Genomic DNA, 26,952 nt, shown 5'->3' with positions numbered 1-26,952 from the left:
TTAATAATTCTATTGGGAAGTTAATGTAAAACTTACCAGTCTATGTTTTCTCAAATATGATCCATTGTCCTTAAAAAATAATAGAGTACATGTCTCTGTCCAATATTGCAGGAGTTCCCCACATTTGGATGATTCCATAGGAGTGAATGAATGAAATGTAAACCTCTACAAAACTTCCTCAGATTCCCTAGAATGTATTCTGTGTAGACCAGGAAAAATTTAGTATTTTTAAGCAAACTACTCTTGTATTATCCTGGGTTTTTATTCCTATTATCCACTTTTTTTTTTTTTTTTTTTCTGTTTGAAGACCATTTGCTTTGACATAGAAATTGGACAGTAAAAGCATTGGGTAGTTCTCTGTGTTATCTATCTAATACACATGTGTTTCAATCATTAGAAATAAAACTTCAATTTTCTTCTCAAGGCATAGTTCATTTAGAGTTATTTCTTGTCTCTGTAACATCTTGTAGATGCAAAAATGCAGACATAAGGTAAACTATGTCTTAGATCCCCTTGCAATTTAGTACAGATATTAAAAAAAAAAGAGAGAGAGAGAGAAATTCAGATAAAGTGGATAGGTGTGGGACAAGGCAATGACAATGTAGATGTCCTAAATGGGGCACAATGGGCTTCCTTAGTGGCTCAGATGGTAACGAATCTGCCTACAATGCAGGAGACCATGTTTCTATTCCTGTATTTAGAATATCCCCTGGAGAAGGGAATGGCAACCCACTCCAGTATTCTCACTGTAAAATTCCATGGACAGAGAATCCTGGCCAGCTACAGTCCATAGGATCACACAGAGTTGGACACGATTGAGCAACTAACACTTAAATATGTTTATAATGCAAAATCCTAGTCAGTCTGAGTCCTAATGTGACTTGGCAGACACTTACAATGTATGGCTGTAATTTTTCAGTGGTGAATTGGTTTCCTGTGTATTGTAATTATTGCCTATCATTTTTAAGAATTATAAAGTGAATACAGATATTATTATGAGAAGCTATAATTCATGATCACTCCATCATCAAATTTAATTTCCTCCACTCGCATAAAAACAGTTCTTATTCTTTTAAAAGATGTCCTCACTATATGAAATAAATGATACTCATTCCTGCCTCTATACTTATGCTTTCAAATTCCTATTTTCCTGTTCTATATGCTATTTTTTGTACATATATTCTACCCTTCCTTCAAGAATCAGTTTAAGCTCCACTTCTCACATAAAGCATTCTCCAAGAACAAGGACTCCAACTCAATATATACATCTTGCTAACTCCCTTTATACTCAAATTCTATATTCCACAATTAATGTACTATATTTTACATCATTTTTAACTCTTCATTTCTAAAATGTAGATCTTAATCTCTTATTATGTAATATATTTCATAAATGTATATTCATTATCAAGTAATGTCTTGTTTTGTGAATGCATTTCTTTTGTCCATAGAAAATTACTATATCAAGAACTGGCTAATTTCAGTACATTTGTTGAAAAAGTGACTAGGATAAGTGTGGAGGATTAAATAGTGGGTTTAAAAAAATTGCCATCTCATCTGTTACATTTTTAGTGTTCTATAAGATAAATTAATTCCTAAGAAAATAGTATTTGCATATTAACTAAGCTATCAGGGAAGCGCTAGCCTTATAATTAGGGATCAGTTGACACTCCAAAGATAAATCTATGCACAGTACTAAAACTAGCTGTAAAATTAGTACCTGAGAGAGAGGAAGGGATAATACAGATGGGTGGCCTTGTGGTAGATCTGAATATGGGAGGGACGATCCTAAGATGGCAGAGGAATAGGAGGCGGAGACAACTTTCTCCCTGACAAATTCATTGAAAGAACATTTGAACACTGAGCAAATTCCACAACAAATTGTAAATGCTGGCAGAGAACATCAGGCATCCCGAAAGGCAGCCCATTGTCTCCGAAAGGAGGTAGGACAAAATGTAAAAGATAAAAAGAGAGACAAAAAAGTTAGGGATGGAGACCTGTCCTGGGAAGGGAGTCTTTAAAGAGAAGTTTCCAAGCACCAGGAAACCCTCTCACTGGCAGGTCTGTGGGGAGTTGTGTAATCTTAGAGGGCAACATAACTGGGAGGGGAAAATATATAAATAAATAAATAAAACCCTCAGATTATGTGCCTAACAGCAACTCCCAGCAGAGAAGTAGCCCAGATGCTAGCATAGGCCACTGGTGAGCCAGGGCTGAACAGGGAGGAGCGGGCCTCATTGCTTAGGGTAAGGACCGGGCCTGAATGCCCTGGGGGCAATCTGAGGGAGCTAACGTGAGATAGCAACCCAAACTGTAGAACAGCCAGAGAGAGAGAGAGGAGAGAAGAGAGAAAGAGAGAGAGAGGAGAGAACTGCAACCGAGTCTGCACCTTTCGGGAGTACCTAAGAACCTGAACCTGAAATGCTTAGACCTGGGAAGTGCATGCAACCCAGGGCCCATTTTAGACAGTTCACATGCAGAGCAACCTGAAGCCTGAGCAGTGTAGATTGGGAAAGCACACACTTCATGAGCGGAGGCAAACCCAGTGTTGCTGAGACACTGAAAGCACTCCCCTCACAGTGATATTTGTTTGCAGTGTTCCTCCCTCCCCACAGCATGACTAAACAAGTGAACCTAAGTAAGTGATCACCTTCGCCCCCTTGTGTCAGGGCAGAAATTAGACACTGAAGAGACCTGCAAACAGAAGAAGCCAAAATAAACAGAGGGAAACACTTTGGAAGTGACAGGTGCAACAGATTAAAACCCTGTAGTTAGCACCAACTACACTGGAAGGGGCCTGTGGATCTTGAAAAGTATAAGCTGGAAGAAGGAACTATCTGAAACTGAACTGACCCCACACTGCCCACAACAACTCCAGAGTAATTCCTAGATATATTTTTACTATTATCATTTAAATTTTTTAAAAATTTTAAGTCCTCTATTACTCCTTTAATTTTCATTTTTATAACCTACTATTACCTTGCAAAAAAAGGACCTTATTTTTAAAGCAAACTTCACATATATATTTTATAATTTTTGTGATTTTTTAAAAAAATATTGTATTTTTGAGTTTAACCTCTACTCTAGATTTTTAATCTTTACTTATTGGTATTTGTTATCAATTTTGTACCTTTAAGAATCCAATCTTCAGGACCCATTTTTACTTAGGAGTGTGATTACTGGCTTGATTACTATCTCCCCCTTTTGACTCTCCTTTTTCTCCCCCAGGTCACCTCTATCTCCTCCCTCCCTCTTCTCTTCTCTACCCAATTTTGTGAATTTCTGTGTGTGTCTGCGCTGTGGAGAACACTTAGAGAACTGATTACTATCTAGATCTGTCTCTCTCCTTTTGATCCCCCTTTTTCTCCTCCTGGTCACCTCTATCTCCCTCCTCCCTCTTCTCTTCTCCATGTAACTCTGTACCTCTCCAGGTGTCCCTCACTGTGGAGAATCTGTTCACCATTAACCTAGATGTTTTATCATCAGTGCTGTATGGATGGAGAAGTCTTGAGGCTATTGTAAGTATAAGACTGAAAACCAGAGGCAGGAGGCTTAAGCCCTAAACCTGAGAACACTAGAGAACTCCTGACTCCAGGGAACATTAATCCATAAGAGATCATCCAAAAGCCTCCATACCTACACTGAAACCAAGTACCACCCAAGGGCCAACAAGTTCCAGAGCAAGACATATACCACACAAATTCTCCAGCAATGCAGGAATATAGCCCTGAGCTTCAATATACAGGAAGCTTCAATATACAGGCTGCACAAAGTCACACCAAACCCATAGACATCTAAAAACTTACTAATGGACACTTCATTGCACTCTACAGAGAAGAAATCCAGCTCCACCCACCAGAACACCAACACAAGCTTCCCTGACCAGGAAAACTTGACAAGCCACTCATCCAACCCCACCCACAGGGAGGAACCTTCACAATAAAGAAGAACCACAAACTGCCAGAATACAGAAAAGCCACCCCCAAAATAGCAATCTAAACAAAATGAAAAGGCAGAGAAATACCCAGCAGGTAAAGAAACATGATAAATGCTCACCAAACCAAACAAAAGAGGAGAAGATAGGGAGTCTACCTGAAAAAGAATTCAGAATAATGATAGTATGCTATGCTATGCTAAGTCATGTCAGTCGTGTCCGACTCTGTGCGACCCCATGGAAGGCAGCCCACCAGGCTCCCGTACCTGGGATTCTACAGGCAAGCATATTGGAGTGGGTTGCCATTTCCTTCTCCAGTGCATGAAAGTGAAAAGTGAAAGTGACATTGCTCAGTCCTGTCCAACTCTTCACGACCCCATGGACTACAGCCTACCAGGCTCCTCCGTCCATGGGATTTCCCAGGCAAGAGTACTGGAGTGGGTTGCCATTGCCTAAGAATGATCTAAAATCTTGAAAAAAAAAAAATGGAATTACTGATAAATAGCCTGGAGACAAGGATTGAGAAGATGCAGGAAATTTTTAACAAGGACCTAGAAGAAATAAAAAAGAGTTAATCAATAATAAACAATGCAATAAATGATAGCAAAAGCACTCTGGAGGGAACCAACAGTAGAATAACATTGGCAGAAGATAGGATAAGTGAGATAGAAGATAGAATGATAGAAATAAATGAAGCAGAGAGGAAAAAAGGAAAAAGAATTAAAAGAAATGAGGAAAACTTCAGGGACCTTGGGGACAATGTTAAACACCCCAACATTCGAATCATAGGAGTCCAAGAAGAAGGAGACAAAAAGAAAGGCCATGAGAAAATACTTGAGGAGATAATAATTGAAAACTTCCCCAAAATGGGGAAGGAAACAGTCACCCAAGTCCAAGAAACAGAGAGAGTCCCAAACAGGATAAACCCAAGGCAAAACACCTTAAGACACATATTAATCAAATTAACAAAGATCAAACACAAAGAACAAATATTAAAAGCAGCAAGGGAAAAACAACAAATAACACACAAGGAGATTCCTATAAGGAAAACAGCTGATCTTTCAATAGAAACTCTTCAGGCCAGAGGGAATGGCAAGACATACTTCAAGTGATGAAAGAGAAAAACCTACCACCCAGATTACTGTACCCAGCAAGGATCTCATTCAGATATGAAAGAGAATTCAAAATTTTTACAGACAAGCAAAAGCTGAGAGAATTCAGCACCACCAAACAGCTCTTCAACTAAAGCCAAAGGATCATCTCTGGACAGGAAACACAGAAAGAGTGTATAAACTCGAATCCAAAACAACAAAGTAAATGGCAACAGGATCATACTTATCAATAATTACCTTAAATTTAAATGGTTTGAATGCTCCAACCAAAAGAAAAAGACTGGCTGAATGGATACAAAAACAAGACCCCTATATATTCTGTCTACAAGAGACCCACCTCAAAACAAGGGACACATACAGACTAAAAGTGAAGGGCTGGAAAAAGATTCTTCACACAAATGGAGACCAAAAGAAAGCAGGAGTATCAATACTCATATCAAAATAAATAGACTTTAAAATAAAGGCTGTGAAAAGAGACAAAGATGGATACTACATAATGATCACAGGATCAATCCAAGAAGATATAACAATTATAAATATATATGCACCCAACATAGCAGCACCACAATATGTAAGGCAAATGTTGACAAGTATGAAAGAGGAAATTAACAATAACACAATAATAGCGGGAGACTTTAATATGCCACTCACACCTATGGATAGATCAACTAAACAGAAAATTAACAAGGAAACACACACTTTAAATGATACAATGGACCAGTTAGACCTAATTGATAGCTATAGGACATTTCACCCCAAAACAATGAATTTCACCTTTTTCTCACGTGCACACAAAACCTTCTCCAGGATAGATCACATTCTGGGCCATAAATCTAGCCTTGGTAAATTCAAAAAAAATTGAAATCATTCCAAGCATCTTTTCTGACCACAAGACAGTAAAATTAGATATCAATTACAGGAAAAAAAAAACTATTAAAAATTCTAACATATGGAGGCTAAACAACATGCTTCTGAATAACCAGCAAATTACAGAAGAAATAAAAACAGAAATCAAAATATGCATAGAAATGAATGAAAATGAAGACACAACAACCCAAAACCTATGGGACACCATAAAAGCATTGCTAAGGGAAGGTTCATAGCAATACAGGCTTACTTCAGGAAACAAGAAAAAAGTCAAATAAATAGCCTAACTCTACATCTAAAGCAACTAGAAAAGGAAGAAATGAAGAATCACAGGGTTAGTAAAAGAAAACAAATCTTAAAAATTGAACAGAAATAAATGCAAAAGAAACAAAAGAGATCATAACAAAAATCAACAAAGCTAAAAGCTAATTCTTTGAGAAGATAAATAAAATTGACAAAACATTAGTCAGACTCATCAAGAAACAAAGAGGGAAAATCAATCAACAAAATTAGAAATGAAAATGGATAAATCACAATAGACAACACGTAAATACAAAGGATCATAATAAATTATTATCAGCAACTATATGCCAATAAAATGGACAATTTGGAAGAAATGGACAAACTTTTAGAAAGGTATAACTTTCCAAAACTGAACCAGGAAGAGATAGAAAATCTTAACAGACCCATCACAAGCCCAGAAATCAAAACTGTAACCAGAAATCTTCTAGCAAACAAAAGCCCAGGACCAGACGGCTTCACAGCTGAAAACTACCAAAAATTTAGAGAAGAGCTAACACCTATCCTACTCAAACTCTTTCAGAAAATTGCAGAGGAAAGTAAACTTCCAAACTCATTCTATAAAGCCACCATCACCCTAATACCAAAACCGGACAAAGATGCCACAAAAACAGAAAACTACAGGCCAGTATCACTGATGAACATAGATGCAAAAGTCCTTAACAAAATTCTAACAAACAGAATCCAAAAACATATTAAAAAGATCATACATCATGACCAAATGGGCTTTATCCCAGGGATGCAAAGATTCTTTAGTATCTGCAAATCAATCAATGTAATACACTACATTAACAAATTGAAAGATAAACCATATGATTATCTCAATAGATGCAGAGAAAGCTGTTGACAAAATTCAGCATCCATTTATGATTGAAAAAACAAAAACAAAACAAAAAACATACACACACACACATGCACACCAGAAAGCAGGAATAGAAGGAACATACCTTAACATAATAAAAGCTATATATGACAAACCCACAGCAAACATTTTCCTCAATGGTGAAAAACTGAAAGGATTTCTTCTAAACTCAGGAACAAGACAAAGGTGCCCACTCTCACCACTACTATTCAACATAGTTTTGGAAGTTTTGGCCACAACAATCAGAGCAGAAAAAGAAGTAAAAGGAAACCAAATTGGAAAAGAAGAACTAAAATTCTCACTGTTTGCAGATGACATGATCCTCTACATAGAAAACCCTAAAGACTCCACCAGAAAATTACTAGACCTAATCAATGAATATAGTAAAGTTGCAGGATATAAAATTAACACACAGAAATCCCTTGCATTCCCATATAATAACGAGAAAAAAGAAAGAGAAATACAGGAAATAATTCCATTCACCATTGCACAAAAAGAATAAAATACTTAGCAATAAATCTACCTAAAGAAACAAAAGACCTATATATAGAAAACTATAAAACACTGATGAAAGAAATCAAAGAGGACACAAATAGACAGAGAAATATACCATACCGAAGGATCAGAAGAATCAATATGGTGAAAATGAGTATACCCAAAGCAATTTATAGATTCTATGCAATTCCAATCAAGCTACCAATGGTATTTTTCACAGAACTGGAACAAATAATTTCACAATTTTTTGTATGGAAGTACAAAAAGCCGTGAATAGCCAAAGCAATCTTGAGAAAGAATAATGGAACAGGAGGAACCAACCTGCCTGACTTCAGGCTATACTATAAAGCTACAGTCTACACTCATCAAGACAGTATGGTACTGACACAAAGACAGAAATATAGATCAATGGAACAAAATAGAAAGCCCAGAGATAAATCCACGCACCTATGGACACTTTATCTTTGACAAAGGAGGAAAGAATATACAATGGAGAAAAGACAATCTCTGTAACAAGCGGTGCTGGGAAAACTGGTTAGCCATTTGTAAAAGAATGAAACAAGAACACTTTCTAACACCACACACAAAAATAAACTCAAAATGGATTAAAGATCTAAACATAAGACCAGAAACTATAAAACTCCTAGAGGAAAACATAGGTAAAACACTCTCTGACATAAATCACAGCAGACTCCTCTATGACCCACCTCCCAGAGTAATGGGAATAAAAACAGAAATAAATGAATGGGACCTAATTAAACTTAACAGCTTTTGCACAACGAAGGAAACTCTAAGCAAAGTGAACAGACAGCCTTTACAATGGGAGAAGATAATAACAAATGAAGCAACTGACAAAGAATTAATCTCAAAAATATACAAGCAACTCCTGAGGCTCAATTCCAGAAAAATAAACCAGCCAATCAAAAAGTGGGCCAAAGAACTAAACAGACAATTCTCCAAAAAAGGCATACAGATGGCTAACAAACACATGAAAAGATGCTCAACATCACTCATTATCAGAGAAATGCAAATCAAAACCACAATGAGGTACCATTTCACAATGGTCAGAATGGCTGCTATCCAAAAATCTACAAACAACAAATGCTGGAGAGGGTGAGGAAAAAAGGGAACCCTGTTACACTGTTGATGGGAATGCAAACTAGTACAGCCACTATGGAGAACAGTGTGGAGATTCCTTAAAAAACTGGAAATAGAACTGCCATATGACCCAGCAATCCCACTGCTAGGCACATAAACCGAGGAAACCAGAATTGAAAGAGACACGTGTACCCCAATGTTCATTGCAGCACTGTTTATAATAGCCAGGACATGGAAGGAGACCTAGATGTTCATCAGCAGACAAATGGATAAGAAAGCTGTGGTACATATACACAGTGGAATATTTCTCAGCCATTAAAAAGAACACATTTGAATTAGTTCTAATGAGGTAAATGAAACTGTAGCCTATCATACAGAGTGAAGTAAGTCAGAAAGAAAAACACCAATACAGTATTCTAACGCATGTATTTGAAATTTAGAAAGATAGTAATGATAACCCTATATGTGAGATAGCAAAAGAGACACAGATGTATAGAACAGTCTTTTGGACTCTGTGGGAGAAGGCAAGAGTAGGATGATCTGAGAGAATACATTGAAACATGTATATTATCATATGTGAAACAGATCGCCAGTCCAGGTGCATGAGACAGGGTATTTAGGGCTGGTGCAGCGGGATGACCCAGAGGGATGGGATGCAAAGGGGTGGGAGGGGGGTTCTGGATGGGGAACATATGTACATTCATGGCTGATTCATGTCAATGTATGGCAAAAACCACTACAATATTGTAAAGTAATTAGCCTACAACTAAAATTAAAAAAAAAGTCTGAATACAACAAGATAAGAAAGAGACAAAACCCTCTGGTCATTCCTCCTGAGAACACAGGAGAAAATATTAGGCAGGGCAATATGGAATGATGAAGAGTCAGAAATTCCTCACAAAGAATAGACAGAAGAAGCTTGCATGGTTTAAATGCTTGTATCATCAGGAAATTTATGAGTTGTTTTACATATTTTACTTAATCCTAGCAACAACTTTTTGAATTATTTGTTTTCACATTGTGTGGATGAGAAAACTTAAAATAACAAATGTATGACTAATAAAGTTATTACAGTGTTGCTAAATAAAAATAAATGAAAGAGGAAAAATATTATATATTAGAAATATAGGAAGGAGAAAACATTTTTTAAATGTATAGATTGTTATAGAGAACATAAAATTGAAACATACAAGTTATAAACTTATGACATATATATATACATTTGAATTATTTAAAACTCATAAAGACTTTGATACATCAAGCCAAAATTATTTTTCTCTCAGGGAGACATTCTGGTATTAGGCAAGCACATCCTCTCTCATGAAAATGTATTTTCAGGATTCTAGCAAATGAAAACTTTATATAACTAGGAAATAGAAGAAAAGCCATAAATAGAAAATTGGAGTTTATAATATTCAATTTTTAAAGGATAAAATTTTCTTTTCACATAATTCTATAAAGGCATGTTCAATTCTGAGACTTTCCATCAGCTTTACTTTATGCTGTATTTTTCCAATTCACAATTTTATCAAGGAAACTAAAGTCAACAGGCAAAATGTTGGGCATAAAAGCACCTTATTCCACTCGGAATAAAGTGGAAAATAAAACAAGAAAATAAGTACACAATCATGCAAGCACAGGCACATATCAGAAACTAAATAATTAAAATAATACATATTTGTAGAAATTTACAAATATCTACACACAGAACTGGTATTGTCATGAACAGAATTGGCTCTATTATTTAAGAGGATGCAGAAGACTGAGCAGAAAACAAACATGGTGAATCATGCAGAATAGAAAGTCGCTCAGTAGCTCACCTTTAACTTTATTCTTTGAAGCAGCCGCTGGTACCAAGAAAAGATTGCACAAGAAGAGAACAAGCATATTAGTATATTAGATAGTGTCTAACAAGAAAAAGAGATTTGTTATCACTATTACTTAAAGTCTTAAATGATACATTTATGATTACATGATGAACACACTTCAGATGACTAGGACTTATAATGAAGAAAATGACAGTTGGTTATATTTTGTTAATATATGATTAAAGTCTTTGGAAAAGAAAGAGTAAACTAGATAAGAGCCACAGATTGTAAGTAGCAATGCTGCAAGACACAGAATTCTTTTTAAGAACTGTGTATCTTTCTTTCTCTGTCCTTTTTAACTAAACTTTAGTTAATAATTCAATTAAAATACCAGTATAGTTTAGATATATTTCATGTTATTTAACAGTTAAAGTGCAACTCATAACATTTGGATAAAAAGCAAGGGCAGACCATTTGCATTTATTCAATGCTTACTTAGTTACCAAAAACCTCACTATTTTTGGCTTCCCTAATAGCTCAGTTGGTAAAGATTCATGCCTGCAATGCAGGAGACCTAGGTTCGATCCTTGGGTTAGGAAGATGCCCTGGAGAAGGGAAAGGCTATGTACTCCAGTATTCTAGCCATGAGAATTCCATAGACTCTATAGTCCATGGGTTTGCAAAGAGTCGGACACAACTCAGAGACTTTCACTTTTGCTATTCTTACAAAAAATATAACATATATACTTTGTGTATTTTGTTTCCAAGAACAAGATCATATTATACATAATTCTTTGCAGTCTGCTTTTTGCACATTTTTTCAGATTAACACACAGAGTTTTAATTCACTAATTTTAATAGTTACATATTTTCCTATAATGTATATGAAGTATAGGACTATTTCCCTATTTATAGTAAATCAGGTTGCCTTTAGGTTTTTTGCTTGTTTTTGCTGCTAATAACAAAGCTGCAAAACACAATCTGTGTCATATCCCGTATATACCATACTGGTGTTTTGCTTCCATTGGACAGATTCCCAGGTTGTTTTCATATAAATATTTCTATCCAGTTAACCACTGACAAAGAAGAATACTTTAAATATTACTGATGGAACTGTAGAGGAAGTTGGGATAAAAATATGGAACTATATTATATGCTCTAAAATAAGAGGAAGCCAGCAAATGAAGCAAACAAAAGTACAGAATCTAGTGCTCCAAATAACTGCTACACTAAGATGGTCTCAGACCTTTTAAACCACAAGCTATTTCATTTAACTTTTTTTAATATTTGCTTTTCAATTAAATTGTGTTGTTTCAAAGATTACACAAAGCTGAAGGACTTACTGTTAGATTATAAAAAAAAATTCTTTGACTAAATTTCAAACAAAATATTTCAATGTATCAGTATATTGAATTGTTCATGCAAAAAGAAATTTTATATCACATTCAAATTCATCACTTAACATTCTTAGCACAAATTTAAAGTAAAATTGCCAAAAGCCTTTAGAAATTTTTGAGGCAACAGTACCAAATATGTTAACAGATACAACTAATCTTTCACAAAAAATCAGCTTTTTATTAAAAATTAGTGACATAAAAATAGAGAAGGCATCTTTACATTTCTCAGTGGGACCAAGATAAATTATTTAAAGTTTTGTCAAACATTACAGGAAAGCAGGTGGTTTTATTCTTAGATTATTGGTTAGGTAACAAAATAAAAAGGAAAGAAAAACAAAAGCTCAATGTTTGTTTCTGTGTGTGGTCAGGCAGCTAATACTAGACTAGGCTGGTTAATATAATTGGAAAGGGGCCAGGCTACCAGGCTTGTTAGCCCAATTATAATTCTCTGCATATTCAATAAAAGAAGCCAAGATGACAGCAAGACTGTCATAAATGTCATGTTCAATACTTGTAAGATTTTCCATTGTCAGCACAGTCCAATTATAAGTCAATTGTAAAGTGCACATACTACACTACCCAAAAGTGACTGAAAATTATTTTAAAAATACAATTTTAGTGGTTCACAGTTAAAATGAAAAGAAAGGAAGCAAAGGTACTTTTACCAGAGAAAATTTTAGATATAACATTAACATTTCTTCACCTTTATGATAAAAGCAAGTTATAACTATAACATTATGGTTGTTCACATTGTTTTTCAGAGATGATTAGTTATAATATTAAATTTGTAACTGCTAATAATTATATTAATAATGAGAAAATTTGTTTATGTATTTTTTGAAGAAAAATCATGTGATAATGATTGAAACATCAGAGTTATTTACATATAGATGCTGAATAGTTAATGAATATTAGGCATTATATTAATGAGGTTTATCTTCAAAATCCCCAATACAGATGATCAAAAAGTAAAAATACAATTAATTCATTGTCACAAATTAATTAGTCATTGAATTAATCAACTGTCTATTTGAAAGATATCACTAATAATTCTGCAGAAAATTGGTGAATCTAAAACAGTGATTCTCAAAATGAGTCATAGGAACAAGAAGTAGGGCAATGGGCATTCTCAGAGGACATGAGATGAATTTTACTTACCTCAAAATTTGTATGACCTAGTCACATTTTCCTTATTCTTTAATTTCTACTCTAATTTTAAGATTAATGTCATAAAAAATGGTGATATGTTTGTTAGTGTTTGCAATGTCTGAATAATATAGAACATACTAGATTAGTACTTGCCTTTAGAAGTGTTTTACGAAAGGTTACTTAGCAATAAAACATTTAGTAAATAGCAAAGATATTACTGGAATTTATTCACAGAAAAAAATGCTAAAATATTATGGATCTTTTTATTCTAATATTATGTAGCCTTTAAAAAATACCATAGTATTTTACCCAGTGTTTTTTTTCTTTTATTCTTCCTTTCATAAACAAATTTATAGTTAGGGAATTGTTTCTTAATAGAGAAGCAATAAACTTAGCAAGTGCTTTGACTGTCCAAGGAGACAGAGGTTCTTGACATCTGTAACTTCATACTCAGATACATTATGTTTTTCCCTGCCCAAGATATAATTAGACAAAACAAAACAAACAAAATCCCATTGCCATTGAAAGACACTGCACAGTATAATTTTTAAAATAAGAAAGTTCCTCTTATGGACATATGAGCAAACTACAAAAATAAGAGAGAATATATTACATTACTTCCAAGTGAAAACTAAGAGATCCAAAATATTACAAAACTGGGAAGAAGAGACGTGGCTTTTTCTAGCTCACAAATCTATTTGGTAGTAAAATTACAACCGAAAACAGTATGCTGAGCATCATATTTTAAAATCCACTGTGTGTGTGTGCATGCGCTCAGTTGTGTCCGACTCTTTGCCACCCTATGGACTGCAGCCCGCCAGACTCCTCTGTCCATGGAATTTCCCCTGCAAGAATACTGGAGCAGGTTGCTATTTCTTTCTCCAGAGGATATGTCTGACCCAGGGACTGAACCCACGTCTCTTGCATCTTTTGCTTTGGTAGACAGGTTCCTTATCAGCTGAGCCACTGGGGAAGCCCCCAAAATCCACTATATCAAAATGCGATAATTAGATATAGTATAGCAATGTAATGTGAACCAATAACAGGTGAGTTTTATTCCTTTTTACAAAAGAGGAAATCACACTGATTTAAAAACTACTATATCTGATTTATCAGACACTTACCACCTTATTATAGTCTTTTAAAGATATAGAAATTAAAATAATTGCATTTCAGAGCTAGATATCCACCCACATCTCTCCCTTCTTCACTATCCAGGACAAAGTTAACACATTTTTATACTAATCACTTGAGATTTATTTAAAATAACATTTTTTTTAGCTATCAACTAACATCATCTAAACATGAGAATTTTCTTCTAAGACGCAATAGAATCTGAAAACTTGAAAAAGTGTGACTTTATCTAATTGCTGTCACAAGTTTTTCTTTCTCAATAACTACACACATTTCACAGTGGAAAAATGTGTAAAAATGATGCTTGAGAAAGAAATGCTTGCTAAAAGAGATATATTCAAGAGTAATCAAATATTTAATGAGTGGAAACTTCTCCTCACACTACTCTCCCAGTCAGTAAATAAAGAGGAAATAATATAACTCAAAAACCACCATTCTACAATCTTAAAAAAGTTTTTATGTATGCTTTAGGCAGATACATAGTAATACATAAAGTTAACATCATTAAAATGGAGACTATCAGACTCTTGGAAGTACACAATACCATTTAAGAAATATTTTTTGCAATATAACCAAATCTGGATACAATTGTGACTCTACATAGAACTTCCAATGTCCAGTGCACACAAGGAACAAAAAAATGCATTAAGTCAATGCAGTTAGTCTAACCTTGAATATGGAAACCACATGCAAGACATTTTAGTATTTGTTCATTTAGGGAAAAGATATTAGAGATAAAAATACCAATTTAAGGGGCAACTTAAGAGAAAAAATGAACAAATGACACATACAGATTACTTTGGATCCCTATTTGAACACTTGACAGTTCACAGTATTTAAGAACTGTTGTGAATACTTAAGTGTAATCAGTTCATTCATTCGCTCAATCAGGTCTGAGTCTTTGCTACCCCATGGACTGCAGCACGCCAGGGCTCCATATCCATCATTAACTCCCAGAGCTTATGCAAACTCATGTCCATCTTGTCGGTGATGCTATCCAACCATCTCACTCTCTGTCATCCCTTTCTCCTCCTGCCTTCAATCTTTCCCAGAGTCAGGGACTTTTCCTATGAGTCAGTTCTTTGCATCAGGTGGCCAAAGTACTGGAGTTTCAGCTTTAGCATCAGTCCTTCTAATGAATATTCAGGACTGATTTCCTTTAGGGTGGACTGGTTGGATCTCCTTGTGGTCCAAGGAATTCTCAAGAGTCTTCTCCAAAACCATAGTTCAAAAGCATCAATTGTTCAGTGCTCAGCTTTCTTTAGAGTCCAACTCTCACATCCATACATGACTACTAGAAAAACCATAGCTTTGACTAGATGGACTTTTATGGGCAAAGTCATGTCTCTGCTTTTTAATACAGCCTTACAAATAGCTGTGAAAAGAAGGAAAGCGAAAAGCAAAGGAGAAAAGGAAAGATATACCCATTTGAGTGCAAAGTTCCAAAGAATAGCAAGGAGAGATAAGAAACCCTTCCTCAGTGATCAGTGCAAAGAAATAGAGGAAAACAATAGAATGGGAAAGACTAGAGATCTCCTCAAGAAAATTAAAGATACCAAGGGAACATTTCATGCAAAGATAAAGAACAGAAATGGTAGGAACCTAACAGGAGCAGAAGATAATAAGAAGAGGTGGCAAGAATACACAGAAGAACTGTACAGAAAAGATCTTTCTGACCCAGATATTGAGATGGAGTGATCACTCACTTGGAGCCAGACATCCTGGAATGTGAAATCAAGTGGGCCTTAGGAAGCATCACTACAAACAAAGCTAGTGGAGGTGATGGAATTCCAGTTGAGCTATTTCAATTCCTGAAAAACGATGCTGTGAAAGTGCTGCACTCAATATGCCAACAATTTTGGAAAACTCAGCAGTGGCCACAGGACTGGGAAAAGTCAGTCTTCATTCCAGTCCCAAAGAAAGGCAAACTGAAAGAATGCTCAAACTATCGCGCAATAGCACTCATCTCACACAGTAGTGAAGTAATGCTTAAAATTCTCCAAGCCAGGCTTCAGCAATATGTGAACCGTGAACTTTCAGATGTTCAAGCTGATTTTAGAAAAGGCAGAGGAACCAGAGATCAAATTGCCAACATCCGCTGGATCATCGAAAAAGCAAGGGAGTTCCAGGAAAACATCTATTTCTGCTTTATTGACTATGCCAAAGCCTTTGACTCTGTGGATCACAATAAACTGTGGAAAATTCTGAAAGAGATGGGAATACCAGACCACCTAACCTGCCTCTTGAGAAACCCATATGCACGTCAGGAAGTAACAGTTAGAACTGGACATGGAACAACAGACTGGTTCTAAATAGGAAAAGGATTACATCAAGGCTGTATATTGTCACCCTGCTAATTTAACTTCTAGGCAGAGTACATCATGAGAAATGCTGGGCTGGAGGAAACACAAGCTGGAATCAAGATTGTTGGGAGAAGTATCAATAACCTCATATATGCAGATGACACCACTCTTATGGCAGAAAGTGAAGAGGAACTAAAGAGCCTCTTGATGAAAGTGAAAGAGGAGAGTGAAAAGGTTAGCTTAAAGATCAACATTTATAAAACTAAGATGATCATGGCATCCGATCCCATCACTTAATTGCAAATAGATTGGGAAACGTGGAAACAGTAGCTGACTTTATTTTTCTGGGCTCCAAAATCACTGCAGATATGATTGCAGCCATGAAATTAAAAGACACTTACTCCTTGGAAGGAAAGTTATGACCAACCTAGACAGCATATTCAAAAGCAGAGACATTATTTCGCCAACAATGGTCCATCTAGCTAAGGCTATGGTCTTTCCAGTGGTCATGTATGGATGTGAGAGTTGGACTCTAAAGAAAGCTGAGCACCAAAGAATTGATGCTTTTGAACTGTGGTGTTGGAGAAGACTCTTGAGAGTCCCTTGGACTGCAAGGAAATCCAACCAGTCCATCCAAAAGGAGATCAGTTCTGAATGTTCTTTGAAAGGACTAATGTTGAAGCTGAATCTCCAATACTTCAGCCACCTTATGCGAAGAGCTGACTCATTTCAAAAGACCCTGATACCGGGAAAGATTGAAGGCAGAAGGAGAAGGGGACGACAGAGAATGAGATGGTTGGATGGGGTCACCAACTCGATGGACATTGGTTTGGGTGGACTCCGGGAGTTGGTGATGGACAGGGAGGCCTGGCATGCTGCAGTTCATGGGGTCACAAAGAGTTGAACACAACTGAGTGACTGAACTGAACTGAACTAAAGTTTGGTCATAGCCTTTCTAATTCTGAATGTTGTGTTTTAAGCCAACTTTTTCACTCTCCTCTTTCGTTTTCATCAAGTGAAATTTCATTAATGAAAATTTTAATGTCATAATAACTTTATTTTTAAGTGATTACCTTTTCTCAAAATTATCAAAATAGATCAGTTGTTGAGATTCCTTTTAATATAATCTTGAAATGCATAATGTTTATGATGTTTTTTATTTTTGTAGATGATTGAAACTTCTGATAATAAAATAAGTTTAAAATCTAGCTTTATTTCTTGACATCAATATTGATATAATATGATTACATGCAGTAGTGTATATAAAACAGAACAGCACTGACTATATATCAATATTTGTATTCAATGAGATCATTTCATCATGTAAGTAACATTTTACAGTTATATGCAAGGCAAACATGCAACATCAAAATAACTTTGGTTTATGAAACAGTCTCCAAAATGTGGGACACAGTAATTTCCTCTGTGAAATAACCATTTTGCTTCTACAGAAATGAAGCAGAAGCTTATTTTAAGCTTCTAAGTACATTATTCATGTGTATTTTGAGAATTAAGTGATCTATATAATTATTTCTTTTCCATGTTTTCTCAGTCTATAATGCTGAATTAATTATATGTATCAAAATAACTCTTATTTTGTATTAAGACTTTTTATCCGCAGTTTTTATGATTCTAGCACTGATAGTTTACACATTAAATATTTATACTACTTTCTCTTATATTTATTTCTTTTGCTGTCAAGAGTCTCTTTAAACTTCATGACTCACTACCAATTTATAAATTTATTTTTCTTTTGCTATACTCCATACTGCCCAGAGGCTTATGACTTTTACCTTGATAAACATAGGAAGAGGATTTCAAGACTTTGTAAAAAACAAAAACTGGACTCAAACTCATGCCTCTAAAAGATACTAAAAAATAACTTCAAACCGTTAGATGTATCAGTCATATATTATTATGAAACCTTTGAGGCAGTACCAGAATAAAAGGTTCTCAATATATAAAGTACATGGGCATCCTTTGAAGTTATATTTTATGTCTGTTACTAAACCAGGAAGCTATTTTATAAACATCCTAAATCTATAACTGGAATAAAATATAGCACTGAGGATTAGTCTTCTATTAGTCCCCAAATCCTCAGAAGCTAATCTTAATGGGTAAATTTAGGATACATTCTTTAGATTGTTGCTAAGTACATGAAAACTACTAGATTTAAGACATGTTTTATAAAAAGACTTAGAAAACTAAATTCTAACATCAGTGAGATTGGCCATATTTCTTATTTTCTAGATGTTGTAATTATATCTTCAGTTTTTTTCTATTAATTTGCTGTATTAATTAGAGACTTTCTGCTCAATAATTTAAAAATATATTCTATTTTATTAGTTTAAACATATTTTTGGGACTTCAAATTCACTGCAGATGGTGACTGCAGCCATGAAATTAAAAGGTGCTTGCTCCTTGGAAGAAAAGTTATGACCAACCTAGACAGCATATTAAAAAGCAGAGATATGAGTTTGCCAACAAAGATCTATCTAGTCGAAGCTATGGTTTTTCTAGTAGTCATGTATGTATGTAAGAGTAGGACTATAAAGAAAGCTGAGCGGCGAAGAATTGATGCTTTTGAACTATGGTGTTGAAGAAGACTTTTGAGAATCCCTTGGACTGCAAGGAGATCCAACCAGTCCTTCCTAAAGGAAATTAGTCTGAATATTCATTGGAAGGACTGATGCTGAAGCAGAAACTCCAATACTTGGCCACCTGATGCGAAGAACTGACTCACTGGAAAAGATCCTGATGCTGAGAAAGATTGAAGGCAGGAGGAGAAGGGGATGACAGAGGGTGAGATGGTTGGATGGCATCACTGATTCAATGAACACAAATTTGAGTCATCTGTGACATTTGGTGATGGACAAGAAGGTCTGACATTCTGTACTCCATGGGGTCACAAAGAGTCAGACATGACTGAGCGACTTAACTGAACTGAAGTAAATGATCCTTTTTTTATCCATAAATAGTAATGGTAAAATGATAAAGCAACTGTATAATGTTGGATACTTTTGGAGCCATCAATGTTCTCCAATTCTCATGTAGAACCAATAACGTTATGACATTTACCAATAAGAGTTCACATTCCAAGGCAGACGGTGACATGAGAAAAATAATAGGACACAAACAGTCTCTCCATGTGTGTCTGTGTTTATATATATATATATATATATATAATCTGTGTGTGTGTGCTTCTGTTTGCATGTGTGTGTGCTTATTCGTGTCCAACTCTTCATAGCCCCAGGAACTGTAGCCTGCCATGCTTCTCTGTCTATGGAATTTTCCAGGCAAGAATACTAGAGCAGGTTGCCATTTCCTTCTCCAGGGGATCTTCCTGGCCCAAGGATCAGACCTGTGCCGCTTGTGTCTACTACATTGGCAGGCAGGTTCTTTACTAGCTGAGCCACCAGAGAAGTCCTGTGTGTATATGTGTGTGTGTGTACACAGAATACAATATTATGTAATCACTTTGTATAATCCTATGCATATATAACAGTTTACTCAGTTCTATATTGATATCTATCACTTTTTATTTAGAAAAATAACTGGACTCTGTGCTAGTGTTGAGAACAATTTTCAATCAGAGAATGAAAGTAGCATCCAAGAAAACATTTATTGACTGATACCAATGAAATCATTATCTTAAATGACTGGGATTCATTGATGTAAGGGAGATAATTTATACCACTTGGAATTTACATGGACCTCAAGAGTTTACAGCTTGGACTTCAGCAGAGTAGTGACAGGAAATGGGTCAAGGAGTGGGAACAGAAAAAAAAAATGACAGAAATAATCAGATGTTTTCATGAGGTATTTTTGAGAAGGTATATAAATACAGAGTGATGTGAAACTCAGCACCATGTACTGATTTGGCCTATAGCATTCAAGAAAATGGTCATGAAGTAAACATGAACTCACTGTACCCTAACTCCTAATTACTAGATACTGGGTTAATTCTGGAAAAGCTGTGAAAATAGAGAACGTGATTAGCAATAATTTAAGAGAATCTATCTAATCAGCCTCAGCATAAGAGCAGGTAACTTGTTCAGTTTCCAAGGGATCCAAGGGCAATTATTTCAGTGGGCTGGCCAAGTCAAGCTTCTCCATGCATAAGCATATGATCAAGAAATACTTGGTTTTAACCTCTGATGAATCATCCCAATGAGGAGCTCAAGCAAGGTGAAAGGTGACCCCCAGAATGTTGTGCATCAGACATTGTTGCTTCCATGATCTCATCCTGACTCATACTTCAGAAAGAAGCATGATTCCCTAAAATTAAGTCATCCACACTATAATAGCTCAGACCTGGAATACATACACTGACCATATATTCTTAATACATTTTAAGCCATACTAATTTAAGAAGCACTTAGAAGTCTATTTATTGTACATCACTTGTTTATAACAAGGGAAGGGAATGTGACCATTTAGAAACATCAGTTTCAAATTCTTCAGATAGGCTCTCTTGTAGTTTTTACTGTAATATTATACAATTAAGGTCTTCAGACAAATAGATGCTATTTTACTTACAGTCATAATGAGTGACAAGATAACTTCATTATTGATTGAACAGTAAATAGGTGGTACTGTTATGTTGATAAATAAATACTGGTACATCGATATTTTGTCCCAGTGTGTTTTATGGCTTCCCAGGTCACGCTAGTAGTAAACAACCCACCTGCCAGTGTAGGTGATGAAAGAAATTCAGGTTGGATTCCTTGGTTTGCAAAAATCCCCTGGACAGAGGTATGGCAACCCACTCTAGTATTCTTGCCTGGAGAATACTGTTTACTGGCAGTACTGACAGAAGAACCAGGTGGGCTACAGTGCATAAGGTCGCAAAGAGTTGGACAGAATTGAGGCAATTTGGCACATGCTCATGCCTGTTTATGGAGAAGGCAATGGTAACCCGCTCCAGTACCCTTGCCTGGAAAATCCCACGCAGAGGAGCCTGGTAGGCTGCAATCTATGGGGTCTCTAAGAGTCGGATACAACTGAGCGACTTCAATTTCACTTTTCACTTTCATGCATTGGAGAAGGAAATGGCAGCCCAATCCAGTATCCTTGCCTGGAGAATCCCAGGGACGGGGAAGCCTTGTGGGCAGCCGTCTATAGGGTTGCACAGAGTCAGACACGACTGAAGAAACTTAGCAGCAGAAGCAGCAGCAGCAGCAGCAGCAGCAGCATGCATGTTTTAAGGAGAATATCAATGGTAACTTCTCTTCCTATGTTTCTCTGCTTTTGCCTTTTATTTAACACTCTTATTTTATATTGATATAGTAAGCCTCTTCTGTGTAATTTATTTTGCATGAAAATTCATTAGGTGCTATTACTCTCTTGGTTAATAGATGGGCCAATAGATACTATCATTCTACGTTGATATACTAATGCTAATTATAACATGAAATTTAGAGTAAGGACTGTGGTTCCTTTTGAAATGTGGTTTCTTTTGAAATGTGGTTAATATTTGATTTAATATGTAAAAACCAATGTTGAGCAATTAAGGATCTACTTTGACCATATCTTATTTTAAATCCACCAGAATAAGAGTGACACAGGTAACATTCCTCAGAGATATTATGAGAGTCTCAAAACTCTATTTTAAGACACACAAAGAATGGAAACAAAATGTACCATCAATGCAGACCACTTCAGGAATTTGAGATAGTTTTAAAAGTGTATTGTAAAATTTACTTTAAAATTATTATGTAAACAAACAACAACAAAAAAAAACTCAACATGTCCAGATTTCTGTGTCAAATATAGTCTTAATATACATAAATATTTGGAGAAGGCAATGGCACCCCACTCCAGTACTCTTGCCTGGAAAATCCCATGGATGGAGGAGCCTGGTAGGCTGCAGTCCATGGGGTTGCTACTAGTCAGACACGACTTAGCAAATTCACTTTCACTTTTCACTTTCATGCATTGAAGAAGAACATGGCAACCCACTCCAGTGTTCTTGCCTGGAGAATCCCAGGGACAGGGGAGCCTGGTGGGCTGCCGTCCATGGGGTCGCACAGAGTCGGACATGACTGAAACAACTTAGCAGCAGCAGCATACACGAATATTAATTGCAAATAAAGACTGATATCTGAATTATACATATTTTCATCTGACAAATACTCTATGAATGGAGTATTATAGTGATAATTATTTCAATGTTTGGAGGAAAACATCTTCTAAACATAGTTTGCCTGAGTTGGGAAAATGCTCATAGGTAGTATTAATTGGATCATAATCAGATTGATTATATTCTCTGCAGCAAAAGATAGAGGAGCTCTATACAGTCAACAAAAACAAAACCAGGAACTGACTGTGGCTCAGATCATGAACTCCTTATTACCAAATTCAGACTTAAATTGAAGAAAGCAGGGAAAACTGCTAGACCATTCAGGTATGACCTAAATCAAATCCCTTATGATTATACAGTGGAAGTAAGAAATAGATTTAAGGGCCTAGATCTGATCGACAGAGTGGCTGATGAACTATGGAATGAGTTCGTGACATTGTACAGGAGACAGAGATCAAGACCATCCCCATGGAAAAGAAATGCAAAAAAGCAAAATGGCTGTCTGGGGAAGCCTTAGAAATAGCTGTGAAAAGAAGAGAAGCAAAAAGCCAAAGAGGAAAAAAAAAAAAAAAAGATATAAGCATCTGAATACAGAGTTCCAAAGAAAAGCAAGAAGAGATATGAAAGCCTTCTTCAGTGATCAATGCAAAGAAATAGAGGAAAAGAACAGAATGGGAAAGACTAGAGATCTCTACAAGAAAATTAGAGATACCAAGGGAACATTTCATGCAAAGATGGGCTCGATAAAGGACGGAAATGTTATGGACCTAACAAAAGCAGAAGATATTAAGAAGAGATGGCAAGAATACACAGAAGAACTGTACAAAAAGGATCTTCACGACCTGGATAATCACGATGGTGTGATCACTCATCTAGAACCAGACATCTTGGAATGTGAAGTCAAGTGGGCCTTAGAAAGCATCACTATGAACAAAGCTAGTGGAGGTGATGGAATTCCAGTAGATTTATTTCAAGTCCTGAAGGATGATGCTATTGAAAGTGCTGCACTCAATATGCCAGCAAATTTGGAAAACTCAGCAGTGGCCACAGGACTGGAAAAGGTCAGTTTTCATTCCAATTCCAGAGGAAGGCAATGCCAAAGAATGCTCAAACTGCCTCACAATAGCACTCATCTCACACAGTAGTGAAGTAATGCTTAAAATTCTCCAAGCTAGGCTTGAACAATATGTGAACCGTGAACTTCCTGATGTTCAAGCTGGTTTTAGAAAAGGCAAAGGAACCAGAGATCAAATTGCCAACGTCCACTGGATCATGGAAAAAGCTAGAGAGTTCCAGAAAAACATTTATTTCTGCTTTACTGACTATGCCAAAGCCTTTGATTGTGTGGATCACAATAAACTATAGACAATTCTGAAAGAGATGGGAATACCAGACCACCTGACCTGCCTCTTGAGAAATGTGTATGCAGGTCAGGAAGCAATAGTTAGAACTGCACATGGAAAAACAGACTGGTTCCAAATAGGAAAAGGAGTACATCAAGACTGTATATTGTCACCTTGCTTATTTAACTTATATGAAGAGTACATCATGAGAAACACTGGGCTGGAAGAAACACAAGCTGGAATCAAGATTTCCCAGAGAAATATCAATAACCTCAGGTATGCAGATTACACCACCCTTATGGCAGAAAGTGAAGAGGCACTAAAAAGCCTCTTGATGAAAGTAAAAGAGGAGAGTGAAAAAGTTGGCTTAAAGCTCAACATTCAGAAAATGAAGATCATGGCATCCAGTCCCATCACTTCATGGGAAATAGATGGAGAAACAGTGGAAACAGTGTCAGAGTTTATTTTGGGGGGCTCCAAAATCACTGCAGATGGTGATTGCAGCCATGAAATTAAAAGACACTTACTCCTTGGAAGGAAAGTTATGACCAACCTAGATAGCATATTCAAAAGCAGAGACATTACTTTGCTGACTAAGGTCCATCTAGTCAAGGCTATAGTTTTTCCTGTGGTCATGTATGGATGTGAGAGTTGGACTGTGAAGAAGGCTGAGCACTGAAGAATTGATGCTTTTGAACTGTGGTGTTGAAGAAGACTCTTGAGAGTCCCTTGGACTCCAAGGAGATCCAACCAGTCCATTCTGAAGCAGATCAATCCTGGGATTTCTTTGGAAGAAATGATGCTAAAGCTGAAACTCCAGTACTTTGGCCACCTCATGTGAAGTGTTGAGTCATTGGAAAAGACTCTGATGCTGGGAGGGATTGGGGGCAGAAGGAGAAGGGGACGACAGAGGATGAGATGGCTGGATGGCATCCCTACTCGATGGACATGAGTCTGAGTGAACTCTGGGATTTGGTGATGGACAGGGAGGCCTGGCGTGCTGTGATTCATGGGGTCGCAAAGAGTCGGACAACCTGAGTGACTGAACTGAACTGAACTGATGGAGATAAAATGGAAAAATGGTCTTAGGAGTTTAGTTTCAGAAAATCTATTTGATGTATTTTGCACGATCTGTTTCAGATCAGTTTTGGATAAACTTTACTTTATGCTTAACTCTGGCCACAAGATTATCTTGGGACTAAGTTTGTTTTAACAGTGTTATTTAAATGTCTTAGCAAAATGGCAGAGGGGGTTATATAGAAATTAAAACCCTGTAATTGGAGAAATATCAATAACCTCAGGTATGTAGATGACACCACCCTTATGGCAGAAAGTGAAGAGGAACTAAAAAGCCTCTTAATGAAAGTTAAAGAGGAGAGTTGGCTTAATGCTCAACATTCAGGAAATGAAGATCATGGCATCTGGTCCCATCACTTCATGGGAAATAGATGGGGAAACAGGGGAAACAGTGTCAGACTTTATTTTTTGGGCTCCAAAACCACTGCAGATGGTGACTGCAGCCATGAAATTAAAAGACGCTTACTCCTTGGAAGGAAAGTTATGACCAACCTAGATAGCATATTCAAAAGCAGAGACATTACTTTGCCAAGAAAGGTCCGTCTAATCAAGGCTATGGTTTTTCCAGTAGTCATGTATGGATGTGAGATTTGGACTGTGAAGAAGACTGAGCACCGAAGAATTGATGCTTTTGAACTGTGGTGTTGAAGAAGACTCTTGAGAGTCCCTTGGACTGCAAGGAGATCCAACCAGCCCATTCTGAAGGAGATCAGCTCTGGGATTTCTTTGGAAGGAATGATGCCAAAGCTGAAACTCCAGTACTTTGGCCATGTCATGTGAAGAACTGACTCATTGGAAAAGACTCTGATGCTGGGAAGGATTAGGGTCAGGAGGAGAAGGGGACGACAGAGGATGAGATGGCTGGGTGGCATCACTGACTCGATGGACATGAATCTGAGTGAACTCCGGGAGATGGTGATGGATGGGAGGCCTGGCATGCTGCGATTCATGGGGTCACAAAGAGTCGGACACGACTGAGAGACTGAACTGAACTGAATTACAAAATACATAATTACAACATACTAATCAAGCTACTTTGTATTTCACATATAGAAGCAAGTATTAGTTGCTCATTTGGGTCCAACTCTTTGCAGCCCCAGAGACTGTAGCCCATCCAGGCTCCTCTGTTCATGGAATTCTCCTGGCAAGCATACTGGAGTGGCTTGCCATTCCTTTCTCCAAAAGTGAAAGTGACAGTCGCTCAGTCATGTCTGAATCTCTGCAACCCCATCGACTATACAATCAATGGAATTCTCCAGACCAGAATACTGGAATGGGTAGTCTTTCCCTTCTCCAGGGGATCTTCCCAACCCAGGGATCAAACCCAGATCTCCTGCATTACAGGCAAATTGTTTAACAACTGAGCCATGATAGAAGCAAATCAGGTTGCAAATACCTTAGAACATCATGAATAGTCATGTTTAGTGTAGTGCAAAATGCTAGGAGAAAGACTAGTAAAAAAGCTTAGAAATAAAAAACAGTGATCTAGATTTCAAGAACACTTAAGAAAACTGTTCTTACTTTATACTTTGATTAAGTAGTTTGGGGATTCCCAGGTGGATCAGATCAGAAAGAATCAGCCTGCCCTGCAGAAGACACAAGTTCAGTTCCTGGGTTTGGAAGACCCTCTGGAGAAGGGAATGGTTACCCACTCCAGTATTCTTGCCTGGAGAATTCTATGGAAAGAGAAGCCTGGTGGGCTACAGTCCATAGGGTTGCAAAGAGTCAGACATGACTGAGTGGTTAACACTTTCACACTTTCAGGCAGTTTAAAATTACTGCCCTTTGAAATGAGCCTTTTCTCTGAAAAGAAGAACAAAATACATTTTGATGAAGTCAAGTACACAGAAATGTGTTCTGAATCCTCATTTTCCTGGTACCTGCCACAGATTGCTACTAAGAACAAGTGGGGAGATTACATCAAACTGTGCTACAGATAGGTTAGCTGCTAGTTTGGAATTGTAAGATAATGCTCAGTTGGTGGATAATAT

At 36.6% G+C, this 26,952-nt stretch overlaps 1 protein-coding gene across 3 annotated transcripts in view; it reads right to left on the bottom strand.

Moving 5' to 3' along the window:
* The window catches only part of CADM2 (cell adhesion molecule 2), a 1,295,522-nt gene that overhangs the window by 389,489 nt on the left and 879,081 nt on the right, over positions 1-26,952 (bottom strand). The window contains exon 2 of one of the 3 annotated variants that reach the window (XM_005674791.3): positions 10,489-10,515. The exons of 1 other annotated variant lie outside the window; for it this stretch is intronic. In XM_005674791.3, the coding sequence (XP_005674848.1) occupies positions 10,489-10,515 (27 nt within the window). Of the gene's footprint in view, positions 1-10,488; positions 10,556-26,952 lie in introns of those variants that run through there. One more of the 3 variants, XM_018054195.1, reaches the window with a different exon arrangement.

Source organism: Capra hircus, chromosome 1 (genome assembly GCF_001704415.2).
Source record: "Capra hircus breed San Clemente chromosome 1, ASM170441v1, whole genome shotgun sequence".
Taxonomy (NCBI): Eukaryota; Metazoa; Chordata; class Mammalia; order Artiodactyla; family Bovidae; genus Capra; species Capra hircus.
Note: the sequence above shows the minus strand (reverse complement) of the source record. Positions and strands in the feature narration are given on the sequence as shown.